The sequence below is a fragment of the Rutidosis leptorrhynchoides genome, chromosome 9 (genome assembly GCF_046630445.1).
Source record: "Rutidosis leptorrhynchoides isolate AG116_Rl617_1_P2 chromosome 9, CSIRO_AGI_Rlap_v1, whole genome shotgun sequence".
In the NCBI taxonomy this organism is placed as follows: domain Eukaryota; kingdom Viridiplantae; phylum Streptophyta; class Magnoliopsida; order Asterales; family Asteraceae; genus Rutidosis; species Rutidosis leptorrhynchoides.
The window spans coordinates 311,020,615-311,029,704 of NC_092341.1; the positions used below are offsets into that span (position 1 = coordinate 311,020,615).

The window sequence follows — 9,090 nt, forward strand, 5'->3', positions numbered from 1 at the left end:
ATTTTAAAATATGTTTTCATTGATATAAATTTCATTAAATATTATATAACACAAAAAAATATTGAAATTCAAAATTATAGAATTAAGACTTTTAAAAGTCAAACATGACACTTATTATGAAATGGATGGAGTATTATATAACAAAATTGATTACATAAATTGTAAAAGTTACATAAACATTCAATCGACATAAATTATTTTCATTAACTTAAAATTACATAAAAACTAGTTCAAAGTGCGGATATTAGGCGGAAGAATCCAAATGTGCTCGACTAGATAATCCGTGAGTTGGTCGTAAATCCGCTTATCTCGTATTTCCCTACTAACCGTTGCTTGATCCCGACCTCTTTCTCTAACTCTTTGAAATCAGTTCTCATCACAAGCAAGAGCTCTATGTAAAAGAGGAAGTCGACAAGCTGAAGAAATGGTATGATAGAATCAAGTTGTGAAAACGAGCGATTTGCAAAGTTTGACGGGGTAGAGCGTATATTTGCTGGAACAATTTCTGTTTGCATTCATCTATATTATTAGGGAAAAAGAGATATAAACTTTTAATCAATTCAGACCGGGTTGCCGATATAAAGGACACGAACCGAGATTTCGAACAGAAGAACGTTAAGCTAACCGGTGGTGGAAACCTACCCGATGCAGTTGCAAAATTTCAGGAAGTTCCAAGTACAACGACCAAATGCATCATCCCGTTCTACGGTGACGCAATTTTCGTTGTAGTCACATCCACCCATCGGTAGTCGAAGACTGGTTTATGTAACTAAATTTGTTCATAGACGGAAAAATAGGCTTTCAATAATCGGGCTAGGGGCTAAATGGCGTCCAAACACACAAGGCAGTTACAGCCCAGTCGCCACGATCAAGTAGTGTATGGGAATCCGTTGTCTGATTATCAGATATTCCGTGCTATAAAAGTTTCGCAATATCTACTAAATATTTTAAATAGTCAAGATTACACGTTTGTCAACGTTAGGGATTAAAGGAGGATGGCGACAAGCTGAAGGAATGGTATGATGGCATCAAGGTTGCAAAAACGGGCGATTTGTTGAGTTTGGCGATTAAGAAGTTACATACAACTTAGTAGAGCCAGAGGCGAAAATGGTATGGGGCAGGGGGGCGGGCGCCCCCAGTGGATTTTTTTATTTGCCCCTAAACCTACATGTTTTGCCCCAAAACCTTCAAATTTTGCCCCAAATTCTCCAACTTTTGCCCCAAAATCTTCAAATTTTGCCTCAAAATCTCCAACTTTTACTCCAAAATCTTCAAATTTTGTCCAAAAAAATTGCTACGGTTTAAATTTTTTTTTTTGCCCCCGGTGAAAAAAATACTAGTTTCGCCTCTGAGTAGAGCTGGGTTGAAACAGTTTGTTGAACGTGTTTTTAACGAGTAGATTGAGAAACCATTATAAAACACGTTGGGTTTTAAAGATAGAAAACACCCAACAAAAAGACAATTAATATACGTTTGCATTGATTCCTATGTTTGTTATTAAATCAGTTTTTAGAGGTTTTCATTTGATAAAAATTTGTTATCAAGATTTTAAGATTTTGCAACTGTTACAAAATCTTTATTAAATCAAAAGCTCCAAGCCGATTAGATAACAAACATATCAATACAAGCATAAATCAACTGTTAGGTAATAAATCAACTGTTAGGTGTATTCTATCCCAAAAACTCAACGTGTTCTCTAGAGATTTCTCATTTTTCTTGTTAAAACACGTTGAATTAATTGTTTCAACTTAACTCAAATAAGCTTTCCGTTATCAAACTTTTTAATCACCAGACTCGCCAAATCGCCCGTTTCACAACTTTGATGCCATAATACCATTTCTTCAACTTGCCGACGTCTTTCATAATCTCAATGCTGACAAACGTATAATCTTGACTATTTAAAAAATTGAGTAAAGATTGCGAAACTCTTGGCGCACGAAATATCTAAAAAATCAAATACTGGTTTGGCATACAACACTGAATCATGACGAACGGGTTGTCCCTTTTGTGTGTGTGTGTGTGTGTGTGTGTGTGTGTTAAGACACCATTTAATGCATATCCCGACTTCTGAAGGGCTATTTTTTCGTCTATAGACAAATTTAATTTCAAAAATCCAGTCCTCGGGGTGGATGTGACTATAACAAAAAAGGCATCACAACAGAATGAGACGATCCATTTGATCATTGAACGTGAAACTTCCCAAAATTTAGCAGCTGCACCAGGTGGGGATTCCACCGGTTGGCTCCTTCTGTTCTAAATCTTAATTCTTGTTCTCTAGATCGGCAGCCCCGTCTGAATTGATCAAAGGTATTTATCTCTTTTTCCCTATTATTATGATAAATTGATGCAAACAAGAATTGTTACAACAGATACACCTTTAACAGTCAATTCATCATTGAGTGGTTTCATTGATGGGAAAAGTATAACTTGCTGTTGGCCCAAAAAACTAATTAAGATTAGGGCTCGAAACAAATATCTAAATTTAGAGTAACCTATTTATTAGCTAGAAATAGGTTTTATCATACCTTGTAAGTGAATCGGTGAGTAGCATTGTAAGGCTATCTATACCCAAACCCCAACATCTCCGGATTGTCCATCCTGAAACGTTTGACCGTGGTAAAAAGGGTAAATTAATCCTGTAAATATTTGAGAACTCAATGCCTCTCTCATTCCATTGATGTCTATTTATAATACAAGTACATAGCAATCCTTTAGCTTGAAGGACAAGTTGGTTTACATAAGGAAACTAAATCCAAAGCCTAATGCAATTACAATAATTCTAGAATATACTCCTAATCTAATATAGTCGTATATATCTAATACACCCCCGCAGTTTCAGCGGGAGGAGGCCGGATGATGAGACTGTCTCAAAAATCATCAAATAATATCCGTGGCAAACCCTTGGTAAAGATGTCAGCAATCTGAAACCGAGACGGGACGTGAAGGACACGAACCTCACCGAGAGCAACTTTCTCACGAACAAAATGAATATCCATTTCGATATGCTTGGTGCGCTGATGCTGAACAGGGTTTCCAGAGAGGTATATCGCCGATACATTATCACAAAAAACAAGTGTACATTTGGGAAGTGGACAATGTAATTCCAATAAAAGATTACGAACCCAACATGTATCTGAAACAACATTAGCAACTCCGCGATATTCAGCTTCAGCACTAGAACGCGATAATGTAGGTTGTCGTTTAGAAGACCAGGAGATGAGGTTATCACCGAAATAAACACAGTAGCGAGAGGTGGAACGACGGGTGTCCGGACAACCAGCCCAATCGGCATCAGTATAAGCAATGAGACGTCGAGTATTTGTTTTATAAAGATGTAAACCATAATCCAATGTCCCTTGTAAATAGCGAAGAATGCGGCTTAAAGCATGCAGATGAGAATCACGTGGATCATGCATGTGAAGACAGACTTGTTGCACGGCATAAGAAATATCCGGGCGAGTAAATGTCAAGTACTGCAAAGCCCATGCTATACTTCGAAATTTGGTTGGATCATCAACCGGTTGCCCATCAGATGCACTTAGTTTTGAGTTCGTATCGACGGGTGTGCACACTGAGTTGCAATTTGTAAGACCAGCACGTGCAATTATTTCCTTCGCATAGGTAGATTGATCCAAAAACAAACTATTCGAATTCCGCTTAACTGCAATGCCCAAAAAATAACTCAATGGGCCAAGATCTTTCATGGCAAATTCTCGTGCTAGAAGATCAATAAGAGAATGTCGTAATGTAATGACCTGGAATTTTCCGACCAAATTATACTTATGAGATTAATATTTACATAAATTAAACCATACCAACATGATAAGCAATCCAAATTGTTGAGACTTGTGTTTTTGAAAATAGTTTTACACAACGTTTGACCGTCCAATATGACCGATGATATCACGAACTATATAACATACGATAATTATACGTTTGTGTATATATATGTATTTATATATATTTAACATGATCTAAGGATGGTTTAACATCTCATTGTGTACTAATGACAATGAGTTATAAGTATATTTTGAAACTACTAACTTAAGTTTTCAAAACGATAACTATACGTAACATTCTTTGATATATATACTTATAATCTATAATGCTTATACATGTATCGTATATATAATGTATTTAATCACTTTTTAAGGACTTAAATACATAAAACAATATAAGTATATTCACAAAAGATAGCTATATTTGAATTCTCGTTCCGTTTCCTCAAGATTTCTATACGTATATCTAGGGTATACGTACCCGTATCATACCCAGCTTCTATACGTATTTACTATTGGTATATACACATCAAATCAACATCATAATCAACATTATTACTGCCCTAGATATGAGGTAACTAGAATTTGTCAAGTAGTATGAATTATTAGTAAGAAAACAAAATTAGGAATCCTTTTCTTTCTTTATAAACTAAAAACGTTTTTATAAATGAACACCATTTCTTCACTCCATTTTCTCATACCTACACCCTCATTTCTCTCTCAAAATACTCCTAACTTCATACTTGATCATCTCCAAGCATTTTTCCCATCATTTAGCTTCAATTACAAGCCTTAAACACCATAAGAAAACTCTTTCAAGAACATATCAAAATAACCACCCATTTGAAGAAGTTTACTTCAAACCTTTTGATCTAACTCCACCACTCTTTGATTCCAAGATTATTTCTTATCTTTTGCAGTAACTTTGTCCAAGTAACTTGAGGTAGTAACCTTGTTCATAATCTTATTCAATTCATATTCATATAGCTATCTTATTTTGTAGTATAAAATTTTAACAACAAGAACATAGTTTGAATGATTTCAAACTTGTTCGCAAACTAAATAGATCCTTCTAACTTGACTTTTAAAACACTTCAAGACCGGTAATATATCATAATGATATGCTAACCTAACAAAATATAACTTGGTTTTACAAAGAACATCTTAAAAACTGAATCTACGTCGTCGGAGTGCAACCGGGGGCTGTTTTGGGTTGAATAATTAAAAACCATCTTGAACTTTGAATTGGAAGTTCATGTTCTGGAAAAATTATATTTCTTATGAATATGTTAACACATAAAAATTTCATGGTTTAACTCAAAGTGTAAGTATTTTTAGAAAAATGATCATTAAATATTGTTTTTATGATGGAAAATGATCACTTTCATAAGTTTCACCAAAGTTTGACCTATAACCTATGATTTCGAATACAAACTAAGGTATTTTCAGTTCATATTCTTAAAATTTGACTCGATCCAAGGTAGTGGCAAGTTGAACTAACAAAAATGGAGTTGTAATGAAGAAACTACGACTAAAACAAGATTGGGTATCCGAAGCTAGTTTAGCTACGAAAATATTTGGAGAAAAAGTAAATTAATCATATCTTTTCTAATTAATATGATATTTTATATATAATTACTTATGATTTGATTTTATATATTTCAGGACCACCCGTAAACAACACGAGAAGATTAATCATAAGACCTCATGATTGTACGCAACACGTCATTTGACAACACGGTACTTTATGTACGCAACACGTCATTTGACAACATGGTACCATGGGTCGAGATTAATTCTGATCAATACGAATACGATGGGGTCTTTATTTATTTTATTTAAGCAACTAATTGTGGACCACTAACATCGGACTGCTAACTACGGACTAAGAAAATATTAAAAGTATATATATATATGTAACGATTACTTAAAAAGAAAATATGTTGATATATTATATATATGGTTAGGTTCGTGATATCTATCGGAGACCAAGTCGAATTAAATACCTTCAAGGCAAAAGTGAGTTTCATTACTCCCTTTTTATATATATATTTGAGCTGAGAATACATGCACTGTTTTATAACTGTTTTACGAAATGGACACAAGTACTAAAAACATATTCTACGTTGAGTTGTACCACTTTGCATATTTTCCCTAATAGCTTGGTAACTACCATTTACATGCGGTATTGTAAACGCGAATCCTGTTGATAGATCTATCGGGCCTGACAACCCCAACCGGACTGGACGACCAGTATTCAACGGTTGCACAGTACTTCGTTTTAGTGACTACACTTGGTACGGTGTAGTGAGATTTCATAATAAAGGGAATATGCGACGTTGATTAAATGTTAAGTATGGTTACCAAGTGCTCAACCACTTAGAATGCTTTACATACACTTGCGAGTGTATTATGTTTATGATTATGAAATCTTGTGGTCTATTAATATATTGAAATGATTGTTATGATAAACCTATGAACTCACCAACCTTTTGGTTGACACTTTAAAGCATGTTTATTCTCAGGTACGAATTAAGTCTTCCGCTGTGCATTTGCTCAATATAAGGACATTACTTGGAGCCGATCATCGTAATGGGACCAAATGTTGATGACTTCGTCCAGGTGGATTAGGACGGGTCCTTTCAGTTGGTATCAGAGCTGGTTTAATGCCGTTTATTAGCGGGTTAATCGTAGAGGGGGTTCTCACAGTGTTACCTGTGACGAAGCATTGGCTCTTACTCCTCGCGGTCCCTATTAGGGTTGGCTGTACGTTGCCGAGAGGCGGGCCGTAAAATCAGTGTCTGAGATACGCTCAGTGGTCACCAGGCGGTTAGCTGGGAAGGCACTGAGTGGGATGCGTCCCCACTGTTTCAGTTGGTATCAGAGCGGTGGTCGTAGCGAACCAGGTCTTGCATTAGTGTGTCTAACTAGTAGTTGTTAGGATGCATTAATGAGTCTGGACTTCGACCGTGTCTACATGTCAAAAGTTTTGCTTATCATTTCTAGTCGTAAATCATCTGCTTATCATCCTTAAGAAATTACTTGCTTATCATTCATAAGTCTAGACACGTTTTACTGCATTTACTGCATTGATAGTGTATAGACGAATTCTTATCTTAGCATATCTGTTATTGCGAACTTTGACTGATATCTTTTCAAAGATTTTCCGTAATTTACGGGATTTGATATTATATATACATATGTAAATTATGTATTGAAGAGTACCAAATCTAACTTCTATAATCTATTCCATACCAAAAATTCATTTTCCCCATTATACAAGATGGATTACGCATCTAGTTCGAATTCTTCAGATTCCGACAGTTATGCAGATATGGATTTCCATTCGGGCTCCGAAAGCAGCGTCACCGGAATGGATCAATCAATTTCCCATCATCTATTCTGGATGAATTGGGGATGGGTTCGTAATATACTAAATCACTGGAGACAAGAAGAAGGTGATCCATTCCATCCACCAAATTGCCCTCTTGGCGATGAACCTGAAGCACTTACCGGCGAACCTATTCGAAACACCATTTTCTCTCTCATTTCTTGAGTATCTCGTCACGATTATATTCTATCCCATATTACAAATCTTGTTCATTCACTCGCTCCAACCGCCAATCATCCCGGTGTACTAGCAGAAGTTAACGAACTTCGCGCTCGCGTGACGGCTTTGGAGAACATGGTGCGAAGGTTGCAAACACCAGCAGCAGCACCAGCAGCATAATCAGCACCACCATCAATAACATCAACAATACCATCATCACCACTAACAAACAACATCCGCATCACACGTCTCGACATCATAATCTGTCCCACAAACATCAATATCATACGCACCATAGATACCAAGGAGTACCAACAATAATGAACGATGAAGTATTGATCCATAACTTCATTGATATTCTGCGAAGAATATGTGGTTTCAAAAAGTTTTAGAGATTTCTTATTCTAGCTCAAACCGAAAAGCAAATGAGATTAATATCATATTAACTCATTAAATTCATGATTTCATCTGAAGAAAATATATATGTATATATGTTTTCATAAAGATTGTAATTAAAAGTTCTTTTGTACAAAATATTAATGGTGAAATTTTTTTTTAACGGGATGTAATACCCGAGGAATAATTAGATTTCATCTTAATAAGTTACATTGTACATTCGTCGAAGCTGATTCAACAGTCATTTACTATCCTACTTACAACCACCGATATACGTATCCGTTCACCGCAGAATAACCATTTTCATTCAATTTCATATTTGGATTTTGACTTCCCAGAATCCAACAAGTGGCATATGAAGAAAACATATGACAAAATAAAATCTGTTAGAAACAAACAAATTAACTATGAAAAATTTTGTTAAGAATCCACGCTAACTGTTCCAGCTAACTGTTCCTAGCTAACTGATTACATTTTATTTATCGCAATTTAATTATCGCACTTTTATTTATCGTCATTTAATTTCTGTAATTATTTTACGCATTTTAAATATCAGGACACGTATACAATATTTTGACATATCATATCGACGCATCTATATATATTATTTGGAATCACCATACACACTCTATATGCAGTAATAATCGAGTTCTCTATACAGGGTTGAGGTTGATTCTACAATAATATATATAGTTTGAGTTGTGATCGAGTCTGAGAGGTATACGGGTCACGACACGTATTAATTAATTCGTATATTATATATTAAACTATATATGAATTATTGGACTGTTACTGTGGACTAATGACATTGGACAATTAAAATGAATTAAAATATTGATTATAACATATGAAACTAAACATTTCTTCAAGATTGCCACTTGATTTCATCTTAAACCTCATTGTATCTCGACGATTACAATCAGCGTTCAAATCTATCATGATTCTTAAAAACACCTCAATCGAGAGGATAAACCAACCGCACTTCATCTACGGAAGAAAAGATTGATGCATATAGTTATGCACCTGAAAAACCCTCAGAAACTGAGTAAACGTTTGACACGTATCTGTTCTAGTTCCTTTGACATTGTTATTACCGAAGATCGTTTTGCAATCCCTTTCCAAAGTAGCTAATTTTGTCACAGCTCCAGCAAGTCAACTCCGACTTTTCATCCGAAACAACTTTATTATAACCGCGATATATATGCGTACTCTTTATTGTTACTGGGGAACCTTTTATATTCCACAATATTACCATCAACGATTAATCATTCTAAAAACACAATTCTCCTGAAACTACCTCGGTTTGATAACCAATGACCCATATCAGTTAACTTTGAAAATGCTGATGAAGCAGCATGTTGTAGA

General features: G+C 35.2%; 1 protein-coding gene across 1 annotated transcript; it reads right to left on the bottom strand.

Moving 5' to 3' along the window:
* Positions 1-2,867: 2,867 nt before the first annotated feature.
* Positions 2,868-3,704, bottom strand: LOC139868976 (uncharacterized mitochondrial protein AtMg00810-like). Its single transcript, XM_071857311.1, has one exon. The coding sequence runs from the start codon at positions 3,702-3,704 to the stop codon at positions 2,868-2,870; it is 837 nt and encodes a 278-aa protein (XP_071713412.1).
* Positions 3,705-9,090: the final 5,386 nt, after the last annotated feature.

What these genes read in the sequence shown, in the direction of transcription:
- LOC139868976 (XM_071857311.1), bottom strand. Translation starts at nt 3,704, where the DNA reads ATGAAAGATCTTGGCCCATTGAGTTATTTTTTGGGCATTGCAGTTAAG.